The sequence below is a fragment of the Bemisia tabaci genome, unplaced genomic scaffold (assembly GCF_918797505.1).
Source record: "Bemisia tabaci unplaced genomic scaffold, PGI_BMITA_v3".
NCBI lineage: Eukaryota > Metazoa > Arthropoda > Insecta > Hemiptera > Aleyrodidae > Bemisia > Bemisia tabaci.
Genome location: NW_027311739.1, coordinates 200,600 through 223,333, shown reverse-complemented (window position 1 = coordinate 223,333; position 22,734 = coordinate 200,600). Strand labels below are relative to the sequence as shown.

The 22,734-nt window shown below is 38.4% G+C and overlaps 1 protein-coding gene across 1 annotated transcript in view; it reads right to left on the bottom strand.

Moving 5' to 3' along the window:
- LOC140225779 (cadherin-86C-like) overlaps positions 1-22,734 on the bottom strand; it is a gene marked incomplete at its 3' end in the record, with an annotated part of 43,406 nt that overhangs the window by 1,444 nt on the left and 19,228 nt on the right. Inside the window, exons 3-19 of the mRNA XM_072305690.1 lie at positions 21,814-22,055; positions 17,975-18,058; positions 17,193-17,318; positions 16,384-16,527; positions 15,145-15,268; positions 14,619-14,811; positions 13,788-13,878; positions 11,608-11,760; positions 11,012-11,198; positions 9,169-9,297; positions 8,136-8,311; positions 7,222-7,318; positions 6,675-6,794; positions 4,796-5,030; positions 3,040-3,151; positions 1,412-1,545; positions 759-829 (exon numbers count right to left, since the gene is read on the bottom strand). Coding sequence (XP_072161791.1) covers positions 759-829; positions 1,412-1,545; positions 3,040-3,151; positions 4,796-5,030; positions 6,675-6,794; positions 7,222-7,318; positions 8,136-8,311; positions 9,169-9,297; positions 11,012-11,198; positions 11,608-11,760; positions 13,788-13,878; positions 14,619-14,811; positions 15,145-15,268; positions 16,384-16,527; positions 17,193-17,318; positions 17,975-18,058; positions 21,814-22,055 — 2,418 coding nt within the window. The remainder of the gene's footprint in view (positions 1-758; positions 830-1,411; positions 1,546-3,039; positions 3,152-4,795; positions 5,031-6,674; positions 6,795-7,221; positions 7,319-8,135; positions 8,312-9,168; positions 9,298-11,011; positions 11,199-11,607; positions 11,761-13,787; positions 13,879-14,618; positions 14,812-15,144; positions 15,269-16,383; positions 16,528-17,192; positions 17,319-17,974; positions 18,059-21,813; positions 22,056-22,734) is intronic.

The following is a 22,734-nucleotide window of genomic DNA, read 5'->3' as shown; positions in this document are numbered from 1 at the left end:
AACCTAACGGGATACTTCACGCGTTGCGCAATGCGTGAAGTATCCCTGTTAGGTTTGTAGGCGCCAGTGCGCCGCCGCTCCGCTTTGTGTTAGGCTCTAATATTTAATCTCGCGGAGTCAGCGTTTTCAACTCATGATTTTGAAATGTTTGCACACACTGTATGGACTATTCTCATTTTAATTGACAGAAAAAAAAGAAAAAAAAAAAAAGAAAAAAAAAAATATGTTTTAAAGGAAAATATAATGTGCGTTTTGTAAATATCAAATATCAATATTATATGTGTGTTTGGTAGTTCCGTATCAAACTTAATGATTTCCAAAGCACACGAATTTCTACACAATTTCTTATAGCCTTTTATAGCCAATGGCGATAAAGTGTAAAGCCCGGCGATAGGAACTATAACCCGACTGTATACTTTTTTATAGCTTCGTATAGCCCGGCTATATGATTTGCTCCGCTTTCTACAGTCAGCTATATGATTTTCAATAGCCTTCTTTAGTCGGCTATAAGAACTCCTATGGTATTTTGAAACGCAGCTCGTATCGCCAATTTTTACCTGGGCAGACTGCATAGACACCTCAGGCCTCAGGACCGTAAGCCTGCATTGCCACCTTGGGCCTCAGGACCATAGGTCTGCAATTGCCCGCGTGGACTTCCAGTAAGAAATCATCGCATTTGTGTGTCCTCGGGCTTTGCCCCTTAATTTTGAGCTAGATAAGAAGAAACAGTTGTGATTGGTGTATGAAATATGTTTTACCTTGAATTCCTTTGGATTCTTGGAAAAATCTTCTTTTTTCTACAGAGTCTGCCGACTGTACTTTCCTCTGTCTTCGCATGTAACCAAGTGTAAACAAAACGATCAAATGATGAGTACATAAAAATTTACAATCAAAATGTATAATTACTTATAAGCTCTAAAATAAATACCAGAATGAGAAAGTGAACATTTTCATACAAATCGTGAGTGCATAACAGGTTTAGATTGTGAAAATTTCCGATCTACACGACTCTTAAAAGTGGATGGGAACTATTCACTCTAGTATACCGGGTAAACTGAACAGGTGCTAATATTTCACCTCTCTTTGCTATTCTTGGGAATACGTATGTGCATGGAGTGATAGGATGGAGGGGGGGGGGGGGGTTGAAGACCACGACATTGCTGGTTTTGAATAATTTCGATAAAGTTTATTATTTTTGTTACCTTTTAATGATTCCATGAAAGTGGAACATGCTCCAACTATCATTAGACATGATCCTATAGTTCCACCACAGCAACTGATGATACTGTCTAAATGCACATGATACTTTCTTCTTATTTGACTATTTATTTTATCTTGATGATTTCAACTCATACCCACGACAATTTATTTTAATCGAAGAGAAAATTTGAAAAACCAATTCGAAAACTACCTGGTAAAAAATGTGTAGAGTGGACAGCAAGGACAAAGTCCACAGAGAAGAAACGAGAGTAGTGCCAGTAAGATCAATAGTGCCAGCAGAATGAGTAACCAGAAAAGAAGCTGATTTTCCGCTCTATATTCTTGCTAAAAAAAATCAAGAGAGAGACTTCATTATCACATCTAATCATTAAAGCATTGTGGCAAATCATATAAAATGGATAATTGAGATGTTGTATGTGTGTGGGATTTGCGATTTGACTATTAATTCTTATGTAAAAGTTCGCGAGAAACACGATGGTGCCACTGGTTTTCTCTGAAACATCTCCCAAGCTCAAACAAAGCTCTCAAAGTGAGGCCAAAATGGAGGGAATATCCCACCCTATCCCTGAGAGTCCACCTCCACATCAAAACAAACTCTCCATGCAAAGATAGGGAGCAAATACATTAGTAGGGTTGCCACTTTATTTGGGGACTCCAAAACTGAAAACACGGCAACCCTGCTAATGTATTTGCTCCCTATCTTTGCATGGAGAGTTTGTTTTGATGTAGAGGTGGACTCTCAGGGTAGGGTGGGATATCCCCTCCATTTTGGCCTCACTTTGAGAGCTTTTTTTGAGCTTGGAAGATGATTTCAGAGAAAACCAGTGGTACCATCGTGTTACTTGCGAACTTTTACATAAGAAACAATGGTCAAATCGCAAATCCCTCACACATGCAACATCTCCATTGTTGGTATAAGTTAAGGAACACTTATTCATTCTGAACATGGACAAACCCGGGATAATACACCTAAATGGGAGCCACTAAAGTCGCAGATATTTTTTATTTCCATACTTTCTTAGGGAAAAAGTCATTAGAATCAGACTGGTAAAGAGTTACGTTTTGAAAAGAAAAGGGCGCATAGGAAGCTAACAGACTCACATAAACATATTGGGCGTGCAAGCACTCATAAAAACTATTCGATAGTCGATCAATTAACTAATCAGGGGTACAAACATTTTTCGACCTTGCGACCGGTTGCGTGTGAAAATGGGAAGGCCCCGAGAACTGTGTTTTATATTGGGGAAGTCGGCAACCTCGCGTATTTTTGCAAAAATTATGTCAGGATTTTTCATAAAATCATGGTAAAAATAAGTGTTTTTTTGCACAATCGCGGCAATATATACGTGCAGGGCCATAAAAAAAGTCATCTCTTTGACTTTTTTGAGGGAAAAGGGGTTTTTAAGATGAGTTGGCTGATTTGAAAAATGGAAAGGGTAAGAACTTTCTGAGTCCCTGGAACTGATAATTTCTAAACAAATAGTTTTCAAATGTCAATGAAAACGAAAACATTCTGAGTCACGTCCGATAGTCATAAACTTGTCAGAAATTTGTTTGAAGTAACTATAAAAGGACGGTTTGAATGAATATTGTAACTCGTTTTATCTCCAAGGTCGTTGTTATCTTGGTAATCATTCAATGAATATTTCTACAAATCACTCTATGCAACAAAATGATTTGACTTTTGGCTGAAATGATTCAATTTTGGGATTTGGGGGGAAAAAATTCTCAAATTTTAAATTCTCCGTATATTGATGTTTTGGAGGAACCCTGTAAAGTGCAGTGAGATTCTACCTTTATAACTAATTTAAAGCTTACCACAGTTTGATTAACCACAACAGCCGTTTTATTGACTGCAAAACGATCTTGTAAGTGACTGACATCAACAACAGCATTGGGGTAGTAAGAAACCGTTGCACGCACAACAGATCTAAAACATAATGGCATCAGGCTTAGAGGTACAATCTATCAATTTGATGAATGTATAATAGCATTTTTTTTTTTTATATTCATTGCAGCAAAAAGTTTCCTAATCCGTAGTGTGAAAAAAGAGGTGCTGAATGCAAGTTAGGAAACTTCTTGGTTGAGCTATACTAGTCTTAAAACAAGTTAGATGTACATTTTTTATTGTATTGCATCTTTTGCAATGAACTACATTCACTTATTGCCTTACTTAACCCTTACGTGTCCAAGCCGAGTCACAGTGCACACGATTTTCTCATTTGGAAGAATTATGGGGCGATGGGGACAGTATACACGAGTTTTAGGTATAGGTCAACGATAACATCCCAAAAAAATAATTAGCACAGTTACCTCTCAATAACGAGAACTCAAGGGGCTGGCCGAATTCCTCGGTGTAGAGAGGTTCTCGTTAAAATAATTGCCGATCAGGAAAAGACGGGCTAACTCATACATCACTGACTGAACAGACCATGAAATCATTCAGGGATGCAAAATATCGAGGTCCCTCAATCCTAGGGTTGCAGGCTCGCGGTGCGCACCGGTCGGAAATGGTGTCTACGGCGCTACCGAGGAAAACTTAATATAGTAACAAGTTTAAAAACTCTGACTCCGGGGGTTAGATCAATCGCGCCAAACACAGTGTGGTTTGCCCGGAACGCATATGAGCGCCTACAAGACTGTGGGAATACTTCACGCATTGCGCGTTCCGCAGGTTCCGAGGAACTACACATTTTCAACGAATGAAGCGCGCAGCGCGCACCGATCCGCGCTCCGCACCGCCGCACCGTAGTGAACGCGCAATGTGTGAAGTATTCCCACAGTCTTGTAGGCGCTCATATGCGTTCCGGGCGAACCACACTGTGTTAGGCGCGATTGATCTAACTCGCGGAGTCAGAGTATTTAAACGTGTTACACATTAAGTTTGTCCACGCTCCGTACGGATTACTGCCATTTAAAATGATAAAAAGAAAAATTACTATAGATAAGTACATTTCCCTTTTTTCCTCATATAATGGTAGCCGGCTGATCGTAAGAAAATTAGAAATGGATCCAGCAGCTTTCGTGGAGTCTCCGCCAAAATTTTTTGCGCTTTTAAACTGCGACAAAGGATCCGTCATATTGATTCTCGCATTTACTTTTCATGCTAAAATGACGTCAGAAGATCATCTGTCGCAGTATTAAAGTCAGAGGCGGATCCAGCATTTGAAAAAAAACCCGGATTTCTTCGTTTAAACCTTTGCTAAATAATCGATTCTTGTCGGAGCACCTGGCCCCTCCAAGAATCGATACATTTTCATAGGTTTAAATAGAGAAAAGACAATGTTGCCAATTTGCTGAATCCACCATTGATAAAAGTGGGTAAACTTATTTGGAGTGGACTCTACTTTTCCCTTAAAAGTAGTTATCCTTTTCTGGCGCATATTTTTTTTGTCTTATCTGGCTTGGTGGCTCATTAAATTGGACTGCATTTTACAATTTGGAACTATAAATTCTGGCTCTTCTAGAAAAACACTTATGTGCTAAGGGAAACTAATGACACATACGTTGTTTTTAAACCTGGCTAGAATTTATAGTTCCAAATTGCAAAATGTAGTTCAATTGAAATTCATACTTGTCTGCATTAGGCGGAGGAACGTTCTGGGGCAAACTGTTGACGCGATTGCCAGGGGGGTTGTAGTAGGGCTGCATGTTATGTATGGAGACTCGAGCCCCCGTCAGTTCAGCGAGGAACTCCTCCGTGGCCCGCCAATCGAGGCTAATCCCGGGCAAGATGAACGACATTGTTCTAGCCCCAGAGTCTGCCGGGTAAACTCTGATCTGAGAGGTCGACGACCTATGAGGCACTCCTGAAATAAACAACCCGTCGTACAGAGTAAGTAAAGTAATACAAATGGGAAATTGCACACAAAATGCATTGGCGGATCCAGCAAATTGGCAACACTGATTTTCCTCCATTTAAACACTGGGAAAAAAGTTACGGGTCATATAGACGTACCGTCCGTTCCGGACTCAGAGGCCAAAAGTTCCGGGTGCTGGAGCCGACGCTTCCATTGCTCCGGTTGCGATGACCGAAACTTTCGGCGTCTAAGTCCGGAACGCGGACGGTATGTCTATATAGCCCATAATAAGGCTCCCACCCACGGCCGGAGTTTTTTTTTTCAGTGAACCTATTGAAATGTATCGATTTCTACAGGGGCCAGGTGTTACGACAAGAATCGATTATTTAACATAGGTTTAAATGGAGGGAATCCGGTGTTGCCAAATAGCTGGATCCGCTTCTGACATAAATTATTACACGTTTTTCGCTTAGTTACTTACTTTTGCTTTCGGTTCAATCCGTAGTAACTACTACATTATTTTCAAAATATTCAAGTGAGTTTCGTTTTTTAAGAGAAAACCAGCTGAAATGTCAGGATGAAATTTTCTAAATATTTTTTAGTACGTGAAAAAAAATTCAGAAAAAAGTTTGAAGAAAAATGTTGGTTATTTTCCTTTAAAAATAAAATATGAGCGGCAATTTACAACGTCGCGATCAATGATACTCTCCGTTCGACTTAAGGTGATTCGATGGACGCTATATTTTGTGTCAAAACGACATGCGATTTATCGCATCGATTGGTTCCATTTTTCCAGCTGCTCGTCATTTTTCTCGAATTTTGAGATCGCAATTCTGTTGTCAGGAGACTAAAGAATTCACTTACCAATTTTGACAAACAAATTCAACGAATATAGGCGTGGTTTTTTTAGAGAGAAAATATCGTATTCGAGTGCAGTTGCGGTATCAGTATCGAATGCGATGTTTTTCCTCTAGAAAAACCGCGCCTGTATTACGTTGAATTTGTTCGTCAAAATTGGTACCTAAGTGAATTCTTTAGTCTCCTGACAACAGAATTGCGATCTCAAAATTCGAGAAAAATGACGAGTAGCTGAAAAAATGGAGCCAATCGATGCGATAAATCGCAAGTCGTTTTGACACAAAGTCACCATCGAACCGTCGCACTGTGGATCGAATCTATTGGAGAGGTCGGACATGAAATTTTTGACCGAAACTGCAAATTTTGATGTTTATTCCATAATATTTTAACTCTAGGGGTGTTTTAAAAGGAAATTTTTACGAGAAAACCAATGGAGCCTCTTTTAGAACCTCAAAGTTTCGTATAGACGGAGTTATAAGCGTTTGAAGTTTCTAAATTTTGTCCGGCCTCTCCTATTGACTGGATCCACCGTGCGTCGTCCATCAAATCACCTTAAGCCATCAATCATTCCATTATACATGATAGCACAGACGAAGGATTATTGTGATACATTTGTGGATTTGAGAAAAACCGTTTAAGATTATAAAATTACTCTGCTCGTCTATACCATTGCCCAGGGTAATGGAACGAGAAACATGGGCAAGGAAACATTGCAATTTCCCCTGTTCTCTTTGACAAACAAAGGTTTGTTCCAAACAAGGTGATAACTCTTTTGCAGTCGTCATGTAAGCTTACCTAAATCGTAAGCTCGCACGGTGAGAACCTGGACAGTTGGTTTTACAGGGTTCGCTTGTCGTTTTAGTCGTCTTCTGAGTCTGGATAAATCGTTTGACGGATTACGGACGGTCAGTTCACCTGCAAAAATATATATTCCATGAATTTGATTTCTCCGTGTAAATAAAGGATGGAAGATTAACGACCGAATAAGATAGGTTTCCTTGCGCACTAAGAGGTAAGAACTTTTTTTTTGATCAATTTTTGAATAAAAAGGAATGTATTATTGGCCCGAAAGGAATGGTCCTTTGACTGAATGACTGAATTGATTATGAATTTTGTTTAATTTTTTTTTTTTTTTTTTTTTAAATGATTGATTAATTTTTGAAGATGAAGGACTTTATTGTTGACCCAAAATGAATGGTCCTTCGACTGAATGATTGAAATAATTATACATTTTGTTTAAATGATTTTTTTTTAAAAAAATGCACATGTGAGGACAGATTTCTGAGTATCCATAGACTTCATTTTGAATTGAGGGGGCATAATATGAGGGAGGAAAACTCACCTGTGTCCGGATCCAACGCAAACTTATTTTCGTAATTTCCACTGATTATCTCATACTTCACGACGTTGTTAGGTGATTCTGCGTCCTTGTCGATTGCCTGTAAAATCAAGCATTTAGAGAGATCATGAGATTTTGATGGCTTGAGCTGAGGGAGGCATATTCTGACGGGAAAAAAGGAAAATGATAATTTACCGTAAAATTTAGCTATAGCAAAGAATATGGGGATGGTGCAATAGGTAAAATTACACTGTTCACAATTAATCCTCCACATCGTAAACTTTTATCATCATTTTTCACATTTCCTTCGCGAAAATGTCAAGGAAAAGCCGGTTTCTAGATTCCATCAATTCATTTTCAATCTCGGATAAAATTTTTGGATTTGTCGAAGAATAAAGCAAACCAAAAATTGAAATTTTGGGTTCAAAGCTTCGTTCAATCAACAACAGATTAAAATTCACTGAAAATTACCGGCCAGTCCATGACTTAGCTGTCCAAAAATTATGTAACGCTCTAGGGGGTTGGTGGGTCTTAATCCTTATGTGACTGTGCGTGACAAGAGGTGAAGGTATCAAGTACAGAGTCATTTAAAAGTATGAATAGTAGATTTCCGATTTATTTCTTTTCTTTCTAAGTTTCATATGCTGTTGTTTTAATTCTTTTTGTCTTGAAAGCAGATCCTACTAATTAACAGAAGTTAAGTCCCTCTTTTCAGTGAGAAAATTTTCTCTTTTTTTAAAGAAAATGGAGGGAGGTCGGGCCAAATTTACGTCATTTTTTTAAGGATGTCGGATCAGCGTCGACGCATACAAGGGGTGGCGGGGGTGTCAAAATCGAAGAATCACATTACGTAATTTATGGATGAATTTATTTATCTATTAGAGATAATCTCGCAAAACAGCTGACAATGCACTCACCTTAACAAAAGCTCTCTCAGAAAAATTTTGCAGATCTGGTGTTAGTATAAACTGAGTGGGATTCTTTTCGAAGGTAGGCGTTTCATCGTTGATATCAATTACTCGAAGGATGAAAGGCACTGTCGTTCGTAGACCAACTCCCTCCATGTCACGTGCTTCGATGAAAAAATGAAACTCTGGAGTGATATAAACAAAGGTTTTTTACAGTCAACTTCGTGAAATCAAAAGAAATATTCCCTAATTTATTAATGCAGAAAACGTCGCGATGTTGTTTCAACTTTCAACCTTTAGCCGAGCCATCAGACATTTCAAAATCAAAGTATTGGTAAAGCTCGCTTTGAAATCAAAGGATTCATCATGAATACATATTAAGTGACATACCTATGAATTCAAGAAAATGATGGGCTCGAAGTTGAACGATAACGCACGGAGTGTATGCTCAAAAGAGATTTAAGCATGGTGTGTCACTGTGCCTCAAAGAGCATGGTAAAATCTACTGTAATTTTTTGCCGTGTTATACATGCAAATTTAAAAATCTAAGTCTCTCAATCACCATGATGTCATTAAACATATTCTTGAATTTTGACTCTTCAGTAATAATAGCGGCAAAGTTGAAATTTTTCCAAATCATTCTCTGGATGTAACTGATTGTGCTTGATGAAAGTCCATGTTGCATAGAAAAAAAATTGGACGGTCTGGCTTAATCGTCCTCTAGTGCGCAAGTCGCAATTAGTCTGCGAATTGCAAAGTGCCCATCTTTTTGATGCGTGGAATTTATGTTGTTGATCGTATAAACCCGCTAAAATTGATGTGAAAATATTGCAATTTTATGGTAAAAAAATCGCACAATTATTGAATAAAATGCAATTTTTACTCAAATATTTTCTTTACCTAACTCTACTTGGGTTTTTTTTACTCTAAGTCAATTTATACAAGACGGACTAATTTTGGTCACGGCTTATGGGCACATTGGTTTAAATCCCTGAAACCACCAATATCACAATAGATAATAATTTAATAGAAAGGTAAGCACCTGGCGCCTCCTCTCTGTCGAACCCGTGATTGTCGGACGATATTTTGACTTCTCCGGTCAGACGATCGAGAATGAGAGACGTGTTTTTGTAGCCCAGAATCCCTGTGTACCGAACACTTCCGAAAGCACCTGAAACACAGAATAAAACGATAAGTCGCAGGAATTTACTGTGGTGCAATGGCAATTTATTATGCTGGCACTACTGTCATTTACTAATCTCTCGCAATAAGCCTGTGTCACACTATCAAAATACCCCATCAAAATTTAAAGGTCAAGAGCTGTGATTGGTCCAAGTCATCGAATAAGCCAATCACAACACCTGACCTTGATATTTTGATGGCTAGTTTTGATAGTGTGACACAGGCTATGATCAAGTAATGTGACTCATCACGGGACCTCAGATTACAAAAATTCCACTTTCAGTTATTGAAACCAGAGCATAAAGAAGTATTCTAGGATAATTTGCGACGAGAAACGTCCAAGAGTGTCGTACCGAACCGGAGTTATGCCGATTTAAATATTGCAGTTCTGAACTACATTTTGAAAAAAGTTGGACGTATTTCTGTTAAACGGAACTAAGCGCCACTTTGAGTTCCTTGGAGGATTTCAGAATCCCGGATAGCGCGTTCTGTCAAACGGAACTAAGCGCAATGAAAAAGCATTGCGAGTATAGGACGCAACGAGCATCGCGGTCCGCAACAACCGCCAATCCAAGCCCCCTCACCCTTCATTCCCTATGGCGCTTACTTCCGTTTGACAGAAATACGTCCAGTTATAATAATCTATCACATGTTCAAAACTCAAAATTGCCCTACTGTGGGACAAACAGGGTAAAACCTCGGACACGGGGGTGTACTCTTGTTTTGGATAATAATGGGATCTTACTTAGAAAAGTCAATTACATCAAGCAGAAACCCGCTTCCTTTCTGCTATTTTACTCTTGATTCAAAATAAAATCTTCTAGGCGGCATGCTTAAGAATGTTTCTGCCTAAATCGAGTCACTTTTTTCCCTAATGAAATTCAAAAATCATGCTAAACATTATTAAATACGGATGCTAGGACTTAGTGAGCTTTTGGACTAACACTCTCTATTTGTGCCGTAGTAGCTTGATTTATTTTGCGAGGAACGCTCCGTATTCTTAAGGGATGCCTGTCACTCTTAGTATGTTGAATAGTATGTTCAATTTCGTCCGTGCAACATCTCTGTTATAAAATAGTTGCTTGAGGCGGCCAGCCAACGCGACCGCGCATTGGCGCCTACAAACCTAAGGGGATACTTCAAGCATTGCGCAATGCGTGAAGTATCCCTGTTAGGTTTGTAGGCGCCAATGCTCGTTTCGTACCGGTAGCGCGCCGCCGCCGGGATATAATGCAACTTTACACGTTCATTTGACTCTAATTTTAATTTTTGGAACTTCTTGGCTTTGTTTTCCCCCGCGAGATGGAGTGGACCCAGCACCATTTCTCCACCTTGTCACATAAAGTTCGTCGGGCCACTTCCTAATGTTTTTTTTTTCTTCTTCTTCATTTAAACGTTCAGTTCGTTGCCTCTCTGCCGTAAGAGAGTATCTCAATCTCTACTTGAGCCCAGTTCTTCGTATAACTCCGTGCTTTCAGAGGCTCATGTGGAGATGAAGATATGCCCTTACGTCAGAGGAGCGACAAACTGGCACAAAAATGAACGAAATCGCTCGCAGTTCATTTTTTCACCAAGTAGAGAGTTTTGGTCGTCGAAAACTGAACATCCAATTTTCCACCCAAGTCGACAAAAATCGTTTCACTGAAAATGTTGCCTGCATTATACGAGGTCCTTTACTGTTGTTGCTTTAGCCATTGACTTACCCTCGTCCTTATCCGTAGCGTTAACTTGAAGAACCTTAGTGTTGGCAGTTATGTTCTCTGGAATTTGAGCTTCGTAGCGCGAGCTGAGGAACTGCGGTGGGTTGTCGTTGACATCGTTCAAGTATACGAGTACTGATGCATTACTCGAGAACGGCTTCGTTTCAGAGCCGAGCTCTTTGGCCACTATCTTGCAACAAACGCAAACCAGTTTAACCATTAACTCGCATTCAAGAGAATGTCTGTGTGATTGCTGTGATATAAACCTCGACTTCAGGAGTTATTTAATGAAAGTAATAGTACCGACATTTTTGGCTCAGAAACTGAAATTCCGGACAGTTTACCAAAATGCAATTACCTGAACTGAGGTTTTGGAAAAAATTTATTGATGCGTTCTTTTAGGAACTACAAAAAATTCATATCTGCATAAATATTCGAGGGAAAATATATATTTCACGATTTTTTTAGTTGGGTGAGAAAAAATGGCAGTCTCATTTCTAAATGGCTTTGTGCTGTTTGCTCTTTTCTTCTGCTCTTTGCGGAAGAATAACGTGTTTCGAGCTAAGGGATCCTAAAAAAACTTTTTTCTTTTTTTTTACCATAAATTGGATAGAGCGGCGTTGTTCGTAGTCTAAGAGGGCGCTGTTGCGGACTCGAATCATAAAGTTCGCGTGCCGCTCCGCCACGCCTGGCGTTATCTCGAATGTTCCGTTCTGGCCCTCCAAAGATAAAGAAAACACCCCCTGCTTGCCCTGGAACATGAAACAAGTGACTAACAATAAGTAGATAATTAGATCAGAACTTTCTACGGTTTTATGTCTAGTCAGGAAAAAAGTTTGACCTGTGATTCTGTCTGAAGATAAAAACACTGAACTATGAGACAGAGCCAGAATAAAAGCGCTGAATTACTTGTTGCCTCATCAAGTTTATCCCAACTCAAATTAGCGGGCATTGTCCTAGATCATTTTTCAGAATAAACATTGGCGGATCCAGCAATTCGGCAACACCGGATTTCCTTCACTTAAACCTATGAAAATGTGTCGATTCTTGGAGGGGCCAGGTGCTCCGACAAGAATCGATTATTTATCATAGATTTCAATGGAGGAAATCCGGTGTTGCCAAATCGTTGGATCTGCTTATGCGAATAAATCCCGCGGACGAATAATCTCTGAATTCCAAAGAGTTCATGAACTAATAGACAAGGTGTGAATTAAGCATTATGATATATTTTTTCTCATCAAATGTCTCGTGAAGCACGATTTTTACCGAAAATTACTACAAGTAACTCCTCACAAAAATACTAACGTTTTTTATGCATAAATTTAAACTTACCGCTCGCCAAAAAAAAAGGAAGGAGAAAAAATCTACGTGAGAGTTGCATCGCACACTAAACGTTACCAAAACAGTCTTGGCGGCATGAAAATATGACAACCTCAATATCAGCGGTTTGGCTCTGCTATCGCACACTTTTTACACTTTAAAGAACACATATTGGAAAAGAAGCACTGCTCAATCAAGAAACCTGCCAAAATCGTTGTATTGCGCGGTTTTGTTTATTCAAGTAGCTCTTGTTTCTTATGTGAGCGGAGGAAAAACATCTTCGTGACTAATGGCATCGGCGGATCTAGCAAACTGGCAAAATTGTTTTTCTTCATTTAAACCTATGAGAATGTATCGATTCTTAGAGGGGTCAGTGCTTCCGTTGAGAATCGATTATTTTACATAGGGTTGAATGGGGGAATCCAGTGTTGCCAATTTTCTGGATCCGCTTCTGACTAATGATAATGAATAATATCTCGGTTTGGAGTTAATTTTAGTACTTTTCCTTGCGCAAATCGTGTTCTACGTGAAAAATTAATGGGGAATCATACATTAAAATACTTAAATTCGTACCTTGTCGAGTAGTCTAATGCGCTCTCAACCGGTTCCGGTGCGTGAGTGGTTTTATGCACCTACTGTATTAGAAGTTTTCTTGTGAACAGATTTTTTCTAACCAACATTATGGAAGCAGCGTATCACCAAATCTCTGAGAACAATTTTGTGACACGTAAACTAGCACTTCAAATGGTAGATTGGTTAACGAATGACGCGAAATATTTGAAGGCGCTAGGATACAACTATTCGTACTTGAAGGATCTCTGAGATGCATACACGCTAAATCGAAGGCGCACAAGACTTGTTTGCACTCATACTGATCAGCATCGCTCTGTTTAAGTTTCTGACTGGTTTTTCAGTGTTGCTGACCACTTCCTAAGTTACTTTGCAGTAACTGGGGTACTTCTTACGAGTAGAAAGATAGATTATATTGACTATTTTCAATATTTATACTACCCATTGAATTTGGGTAGTTCATAACTTCGGAAGTTATGCTTTCGGAGCCACCAGTGCTTTACATGAAATTTTGACGAGGTGAGGTGCATTTCATTTTAGAAGTTTATGATCTGCTTTGATCCATTATTTTAAGCAAAAATATGTTTAAAATCTACACGTAGCGCAGCGGTGCCTCTGATAGAGATGTTCAAAACCACGTCACATACCATTAGGAAAAACACGTGTTAAATCTATGGTAAATCTTGCAAATGAATATTACCGTTTTCACAAAAGGTTCTCGAATGATAAAAAAAAAATTAAAAAATCCTGAGCGATTTTTTCCTCTGTCTAGATGATTTCCGGGGTTATTTGCATCAAAGATGCGAGAGCCCAAAATGTAAATGCACGGTAAATTCACAAGGACAGATCGCTTGCGCAGAGATTAATTATCAAGTATACTTCAACTTACCATATCATCATCATGAACTTGTGTTGAATACGCTTCGCTGAATACAAGAGCTGTCCCTTGCAAACTATTTTCATCCAGACGACAAACATAACTGAAAATAGTAATACACGTATGATATGGGAGATGAATTAAAGCTATAAATTATCCAAATTTAAAAAGAGCCGTCGGATATGGCAAACAAAAAACACGTCTATTTATAAATTCATAAACACTAAAATGTATCGACTGAAATTATTAAACAGTGTGAAAGTCAAATTTAAGAAAATTGTCAATGCATATCGACATGTACAAAACATTTTCTGAAATTTAGACTGTATGCAACTCCCTTCTTTGTTAAAAATACATATTCTCCCTTGACAATATACTCTACAACCCTCCTCCATGTGAATACTGAATTAATATATGCAAAATGAAAATATAAAGATCTTATGATTTTAAAATATTACAGCTCCCTTCAGATTCTCTCCATGAGAATGAACGCACTAATCCTTAATTTTATTTAAGCCTGAGAGAGACAAAACCAACCAGCGTGCAACTTAGTTTTCCTTCCACTCATTGGTTGTACAATTGGCCTACCTTGGCAATGAAACAGTTGTATCACGCATTTTTGGCTCTTTCGTCTATGTTTGAATGCAAGTGCATGCAAAATACATTGCATTATGCACAAAGAGTAGATAAATTGTGGGGACGGCATCTGAAATCGCTACATATTTAGATAATACTTTAAGCTTGAACTTTTTTTAAAAAAAAATTAAATTTATGTATCAGAATAAGTAAGAACGAATCTTCTCTCTGAGGAAATTTAAATCAAAGTTTGGGCGTAAAGTTTACCTAGGATTATCGAAGTAAGGAGGGGTGTTTCCAGCTTCTCCCAAGAGTAACGCTATAGTCATGATAGAGGAAAGTGGAGGTGGTTCTTTAGGATTTGTAGCTTCCTCCTCGGCGATAATGCTCAATAAAATCGGTTGGTGTGAGCGGGCAATTACACTCAGTTCCTTCAACGGCCTTGCTAGAAAAATATCCCCTGAAAATTTTCCAAGAACACATCATCACAAAGGAGTTCAGTCCCGTCTAAACCATAGTTTACTATTATTCCAATCACAATAATTTTAGAAAAAGATTTTCTTGAAAATGGGGAAAAACTTGAAGCTTTGCATTGAAAATAAGAGAAGTATGGAGGATACTTTGAAAAAGGTCTAACAAATGAATCATCCGATGAAGAAATTCACTTTCATTCAATGAAGGTTTAATTTTTTGTATTTATTTTTTTAAAATTTTTTTTACAAAATGAAATGCTCATTCCGGAGGAAAAGGATCTGTTACTTACTTTTGCCGGAGACAAAATTTGCAATGTTACCTGTTTTTCTATCGATGTTAAAAAATACGGTGAACGGACTACCCTCAGAAACTAAACCGTATTTGATAGGTCTTGGTGTGCCTCTGTCTCCATCAATAGCAGTGACTCGGGTTACAAAATCGCCCTGTAATTAAATCCGCAAAGAAGAAAAAAGAAATACATATAAAACACGATGAAAAATGAAATGACGAAAGAAAAAATATTATCCGAGCAATACATAAAACGAGTGCTTGTAGAGCACATTATTCCATGATGTACAAGCATTAAAAACATATCTCTAGAGGCTGCAAATTTCAAAATATTTTTAGAAGATTCGTGAGGAGGACCCGTTTGAAAATGGAAAGTTTTATTATGAATAATTGAATTCAAACGCAATCTAAGAGCAATACATACTGTAGTGTTCCTTAAAAGTTAATATAGAAACGTCACCCTACCCAGTTGACACTGCCATCAATGAAAAACCAAAATAATCTTCGACGATGTGGGAAATATGGATTGCATTTTGCAATAGGGAGCCACTATCTCTAGGCCCTCACACAAAAAAAACCTTTCTGCATAGAGAAATCAGTGGCATATATGTTGTTTCTAAAATGAGCCAGGAATAGTGGTTCCTTATTGCAAAATTTGGTCCATTTTCAAAACAGAAAATGTCCGACGTCATTCGAATTTTCTGAAGGAGGTCTTGAATGGACCGCGTTTAACAGAAAGGAACCAAGCCACATCATCTATTGCTAAATTTGATTCGGCAATTTGATTTTATACATGAAAACGGTTATGCGGATTGTTGTGTAAATTTCAGTGAAAATTCTCCAGGGTGAGAAGCAAATTCCTTAAAATTTTCAAAAGAATCTCCACAATAACGTTCTCACATAAAAAATTAAATTGCCCAGTTAATTTGGCAATAGCTGATGTGGCTTGGTTCCTTTCTGTTAAACGCGGTCCAAATTATCAACACTATTGCATGAGCAATTACGAGAATTCGCTAGTTTCAGCAGTCACAGATCAGGATCTACCGTTGGTTACCGACTCTCGTAAATGCCTTCAAAAGGAAGGTTATGCAACCGAGCATCGCATCCAAGTTAAAATAGTTATCTCACAAGATTGTGTAAAAAGTGCTGCGTACTGTGCCCAGGGGAACGCACTCACGACTTCACGAGGAGCCTTCATGATGGTGCCTTTTGTATCTCCATTAATTTATTGAGTTGTTTTTACATATTTTTAAATTTGAACTTTGTTTACCTCCTTCAAAGAGCTCCTCAACTTCGTCACGGGATTTTGATGTTGTTGGAAAATTGGAGGAGTATCTTGTACATCTTGAACGACGATCACCAGCTCGAAACCAGCAATATTTCGTGAGTCTCGTCCCACCTCCACCGCCATATCCTGGAAAAGTGCTCGAGTATTTTAAAGTTTTGTCAAAATTTTCGAAAAATAAAACGGAATTGCCTACCTTATCTAACCTATTTCTTCAGGAATAGGTTTCGTGAGTCTGAAAAAACAGAACCAACGGTTGATTTTTTTTTCTTTTCTGTATAATTTTTTTCACTAATTCAAACATAATTATTAATTCGAAACACGCACACTAGTCTAAAGTTGGCTGCAGGTGCTTGACACAAAGCCATTAAATAACAGAAAAAAAGAGAGAAAAAAAAACATAATTGATCTTTATAAATTTTATGATGATATCGGTAATTTTTTTTTTTTAAAAAAAGAGACCATTATTGTGGATTTTGGAAAGTAACAAATCGCTGCGCAGTGCGCATCGCTGTAATGTTTTTGTCATTTAAAGTTGATTCTCTAAAATTCGATGCAAAACTCTCTCCAAATTTCGGTTAGTTTTATTTTCTCAATAAATTTCGGCGTCAGTCAATACCACAATCGAGATTTTAAGTGATATATATTTTTCCACCCTTTTTTTTCTTTAGACGTCATTATCACAACAAGTAATAACGTTATTTTGAAAATCGGAATTAAAATGATGAAATCGTAAAAATAAAGCAGTCTATCGGATAGTGATTAAGATGTTGCATAATGTTGCACATATTTACCGTTGCAAATACCCAAAGCTTGTACATTGTTCGTCTTTCAAAGTCTAGAGGTTGTGACAGGAGAATAATGCCTGTTGTCGTGTCTTTTGATGGTTGAGACTGCCGGAAGGAGAACTCTGTTGTGCCCTGAAATAAAAAAAGTTCCCATTGTCATTACATGCAATGAAACTTTCATTTTTACTCACCTTATCATTAAGTTTATAATTATCACTAATCCATTTTGAAAAATTACAAAAAGAAAACGATACGCCAAAAGGATTAAACATTTGACGGAAACCCTCGGCACCTGAGTTCGCTAAGCTCTTACAGAGGAGCCTGTGTGCATAGACTATTGCTCATGTTGTATAATTATTTTTCCCTCTGTGATAACTGATAATGGACTTACCATGAAAATATTTTTACAAATTAAAGAGAAGATCCGTGAATGTAATAAAATATAAAAGTCCTCGCTGCATTAGCGTATGTTCTCTTTTATCATAATCTCTGTACTTAAAACCCGGATATTCCCGTAATTATCACGACATAATAAATATTTCTCAGATTTTCCTTGGTGCGATGGAACAGGCCTCACATGTGAAGCCATCATAATCATTTCGACGGTTAAGTACTTCTCGTTGGGTTATGCAATATTTCGCTTCATATGCGGCCGGCTAAAGAATGATTTACAACTGAGAATGTTGCTTTATGATGTTACTTGATTAGCCCGACACAAAAGGCAATAGTATCTGATTACATTTACTAAAGGAAGAGCTTTCATCACCATAGATAAGAACTTAACTTACCCATAGCTCCAACATAGCAGGTTTCTTTGATTCCAAGTTTTTTCGAACAACCACGTACTCTAATTCAGTCCCAACTTTTGTGTTCTGTGAATAAAAATTCAGGAATTATTAAAGGGGAAAGGTGAAATTGATGAAAGAAACAATATAATTAAAAAGTATACCTATGATTAGGATTATGGGATTTAAATGTTAGTGTACTGAAAAGGAAAAACGAGCACGATAAAATATGGTAAGAGGCTGCCCTAGATATAATACTCAGACAGATACCTGCGTAAAGCTGTTATGTGTTTTAACGCATAGCAGTTACATATGTACGTAGACCATATTTTACAGACTAAATTTAGGTACGTGTAGTAAAGAACATTTAGGCAAGTACAAGTACAAGCTCGGTAAGTATATACATTCACTAAGAAAACCACGAAAATAATTCATAAAAAAGTAGATCGCAAAAAAATTTTCTACTGTGAGTGCTTGGAGTCAAATTGCCTACTTGCGTTGCAAAAACAGTTTACTAAAATAAGGGTTTTAGGTGAGTGGCAGTCATAAAAAGGCGCGGTTATTTAGTACCTATTTTAAGTGTCTAGCAAATAAGCAACACATCAGATTCAATCATTCATTTGGAAGGAAAATGGGGAGTCCGTTTGAAAGGGCCGTAAAGCCATTGAAATGTTCGCGGCATCCATAATGAAGCTGTTGCTTTTCATGAAGTCTATCAATAATCCTCGACATTTGTCAAGGCTTTAAACGACTGGCTGGGTTGTCAAATTCATTCACGAATCTTCAATATTTTACTATGTAGTCAATGTCGACTTAAACACCGGGACTTTAATTTTTTACTCACAAGCTGCTTTTTGAAATTTTCTATGTGTTCATCACATTCCACGTGACACTTCGATGAAAAAAACTTCTGATTGGGTGTTCGCATGCAAAATTTATCTAATTAGGTTCATTTTCGGACGGTGGTAGATGAGAAACATAATGTAAAATGGTGTACAGAAAGTTCAGGTGAATCTCTATGAGAGGTGAACAGACATCAAAATATTGAACAAATTTTTTTGATAGATTGTTTTCGCTTTTCATTGGAAAAAACAATAAAAACTAATATTAGAGGCCGCTTAATTTTGCTAACTTCTACTGAAATATGTATTTTAAAATCTCCAAATTAAAAGTAAAGTATCAGCAAATAGAATATCGCATCCGATCCAGAGAAAATTTGATAAATGTTTGCAATCCTGCTCAGAGGTTCCTTGATTTCACCGGAGTTTTTATTCTCTTTTAACGCGGATGGGATGGGCATGTACGGTCGTACGGTAGAATTTGAAGAAAATTTATGCACCTTCGCATGTTTTCGGATATGCAGCAACTCAATCATCGCGCAGAAATGCTCACATTAGGACGCTGCTGTCAACATGACCAAGATACCACGTTGAGAATGAAAAAATATGTTCGATAAATCATCCAAGTCAGTAGGTTTGATCAATGAAACTTGAGAGATAATTTTTGAAAAAACGCTATATTGCAACATCATTTGTCGATCACTGCCGTCATGAGCTTTCGATCAACTATCAATAATCAGTTAACATCGACAAAACTTGATACCCTGTCTTTTGTGTTACCCTTCGGTGAAATTTACCATTTGAAATCCGCTTAAAGTGAGACAACTTTTTGATCAGAGAGCGCTTTAAAAACCCAAATATCTCCAATGATCATGACGTAGAAAATTAGTATTCGAAGAAAATTCTATTGGTTTTTTGCCAATACATGAGATACGACCATTGAAACACGAATCTGAGACGCACGAAACCGGCCTCCTTTTCGGCAGGCAATTATCCTATACCTTCCAAACTGACTGAAAACAGATAAAACTTGATTGTGAAACCTGAGAGAAAGCGTTGGCAGCTGTTTTTTTATCTAGCGTCGAGATCACTATGAAAGTTGACCTCGACTGTAAAACAAACCAGGTGTTGCACAAGCTTTTCTCCCAGCCACAATATACTGCAATTTGACAAACATTGCTCTGCATTCAACGTACGATGCGGTCTGTTGCTTAAGGTACAATTCACACGCTTATGCATGCATTTTTCTTTACGTATGGCAATGAATCAATAATGTGGCAGACACAAGAAGAAACCTCCCTTCATTTTGACATAGAATCGATAAAATTGTAGACAAGAGGGAGAGAAGCGTTCCTTACGAAAGAAAAGAATTTGAAAATAACGTCTTTATTCAGTTTTCCCTTTCAACTCTCTATTTCACTGGAAAAACCCGTTAGATGAGAACAGAGATATGCATTTCGGCTGTGTTCGTTTGCGTTAAGCTCTCTTGTTTGCTAAGTTCGAGAACCTCGGAAAGAGATCCGCTTTCCACGCTTACACCACCGCAATTTTTAACTTATATTGAGGAGAAATCATACTTATATTCTATTCTATTACGCGATCCTGAACGCATGGCATTTTTTGCGATTTTACGGGACAGAACCTTCCACACAGATGCACTACGCTATTTATGGAACACGCAGAAAAAGTTCAGAAATTTTGAAAAATTATCAACAAGTTAGTGAAACTGAAACTATCATATTTTTCATCTCATATATGTGCGTTGTGCGCGTCGCACTGTCCTAAGTTTTTGGCGTATTTTGAAAAGTTAGGGGTGATGAGGGACGCCTCTGTTACCTTGTGATATCGCATTCCGTACCCTTAACTACCACCCTAACTACTACCTTAATTAGAGCTTTGATAACCGGCACTGTCATGGACGCCATTAGTTATGATGTTACCATAATATATTTCTTGTCACACCGCAACTGATAAAAACGATACCAATGCCACAAAAAAATGCAATACTAATGTATCCGTCGGAGGCAAGTAGCAGTTGGCGACAAATTGCATTCTTGCGTTGAATAAGAAGATGTAAAAATTCAGAATTAAAGAAACAAGATAGAGAGCACTGCTCATTGTGCTTGGAATTCAAACCGACTTCCTCTTCCTAATCTTCTTCTTCCTCTGTTCCTCCTTCCTCTTCTTCTTGAATGCATGGTACCAGCTAGCACCCTCGCGCGTGCATGTAGTGAGATAAGTGACCTTAGTTGGGTTTGGTTCGAGTAGGCAACTAAACTAACTGCCTAGCAAAGCGGAGCGTATCGCCGGGATTTGAAGGCGCTCCCTGCTCCGATCGTGCTTTTGAAGTTTTTACCAATGAAACTTTGTCGATGCGGATTGTTGCACTTGGACTAATTGACACGCATGCCGCTTGCAAATAGCCGGCGATTTTTGACTGCCTACGACATACAGTAGAGTCTCGATTATCCGCGCCTCGATTATCCGCGATTCGGATTATCCGCGGTCTGTGGAGCGGACTTTTTTTTACTTGTTCTATTTCTTTTGAAAGCGACCGGGACCGAACGGAGAAATTTGGGGTCATTCCTCTCCTCTTTGGAAAAACCATCTTTCTATTTGTATGTGCACTTGCAGGCCTCCATTGTTACCTGAGTGTTAAAAACGAAGGTAGAAATGGGTCGGAGCACTTTCAGCTCTTGGGAAAACCTTTTTTCTTCAAGAAATAAAGTTTAATTTGTTAAACAGATAACGGTAATTGATTCTTAGTTAATAATTATATTCTTTTCTAATGCGTGGTGAGTGTCTTTACTGATTCCTTTATAATGCAGTCTTCCCGATGACTTTTTCCGGCCGTCTTGCGTAGATTCGGATTATCCGCGATTTTCGATTATCCGCGGTATCTCGCGGTCCCAATTATCGCGGATAATCGAGACTCTACAGTATCAATAAATATCGAATTCCTGTATAACTTTGGCCTAATTTACTTGATAACAGATTACAAACCTCAGGGACAACGATCAGGCCTGGGATGTGAGGGAAGATGGCGGTGACGTCAGTGCGGCCGTTGGTGGCGTGGATGGAGACGGGAAGGGTCGTCGTGAGTCCTTTCGTATCTTTCACCGTGAGCCGAAATTTGAAAACCTGTCCGGGCACTAACACTCTCTCCAGATAGACGTTTGCGTCGCAGTGCGTCACGTTCCGATCGCAAGGCAGGTTCTCAATCCGAATCACGTAACTTCCGTAATCTGGAGACATGAAAAAAAAAAATTATAATAATTCATTAAGGTTGTTCATACGAAATCAGTGCCTTCCAGAGGAGAGGAGGCCGTAAATGCTGCCGTGCTGAGGAAGAACGCCGTATGAGCCTTCAAACGTTGCCAAGTTCCCTTCGATAAAAACCGAATTTACCGAGAAAATCGTGAATTTTTCCCCCAAAAATTTTCAGACGCTTGAAAAACGCAAACGCAAAATTTGTGTGAAACAGGGCTCAAGTGGAAATTGAGATACGCCCTTACCGGTGGCGTGGCATGGTCTACCGTTTACACTTATGGAAAAGGATCGATAAACAGGGCGTTAGCGACGAACACCTTAATAATCGATTCTGTACCATAACCTCAAAAGGGAAAAGTCGAAAATCGACCATTCACGCCTCGCCACTGGCCCTTACGTCCGAGGGGGCTCAGGACGTTGCATCCACCTGCGATGCATCCACCCAGCTATTAGGTTAGATTAGGTTAGATTAGGTTAGATTAGGTTAGATTAGGTTAGATTAGGTTAGATTAGGTTAGATTAGGTTAGATTAGGTTAGATTAGGTTAGATTAGGTTAGATTAGGTTAGATTAGGTTAGATTAGGTTAGATTAGGTTAGATTAGGTTAGATTAGGTTAGATTAGGTTAGACTAGGTTAGATTAGGTTAGATTAGG